Here is a 251-nt window from a genome sequence, read left to right as displayed (position 1 = left end):
CAGCGGCACGGACGAGAAGGCCTGGAAGCAGGGCAAGCGCAAGGCGGAGCGCGACGAGATGGTGGGCGCCAACTTCTTCCTGACGCTCAGCACGCCGCCCGCCGCCGCGCTCGACCTGCAGGAGGTGGAGAGCCGCATCGACGGCTTCAAGAGCTTCACCAAGAAGATGGACGACAGCGCGCTGCAGCTCAACCACACGGCCACCGAGTTCGCGCGCAAGCAGGTGACGGGCTTCCGCAAGGAGTACCAGA

At 66.5% G+C, this 251-nt stretch overlaps 1 protein-coding gene across 1 annotated transcript; it reads left to right on the top strand.

Moving 5' to 3' along the window:
- Positions 1 to 4: 4 nt before the first annotated feature.
- Positions 5 to 247, top strand: LOC106725205 (sorting nexin-18-like; the record flags this gene model as incomplete). The annotated part of the gene is made up of 1 exon (XM_014535665.1): positions 5 to 247. A coding segment is annotated over one exon (243 nt), but the record flags the coding sequence as incomplete, so codon positions are not given.
- Positions 248 to 251: the final 4 nt, after the last annotated feature.

This window comes from Myotis brandtii, unplaced genomic scaffold, assembly GCF_000412655.1.
Source record: "Myotis brandtii unplaced genomic scaffold, ASM41265v1 C39933128, whole genome shotgun sequence".
Lineage (NCBI taxonomy): Eukaryota > Metazoa > Chordata > Mammalia > Chiroptera > Vespertilionidae > Myotis > Myotis brandtii.
The sequence above is the reverse complement of the archived record's forward strand: the minus strand, read 5'-3'. Positions and strand labels throughout refer to the sequence as shown.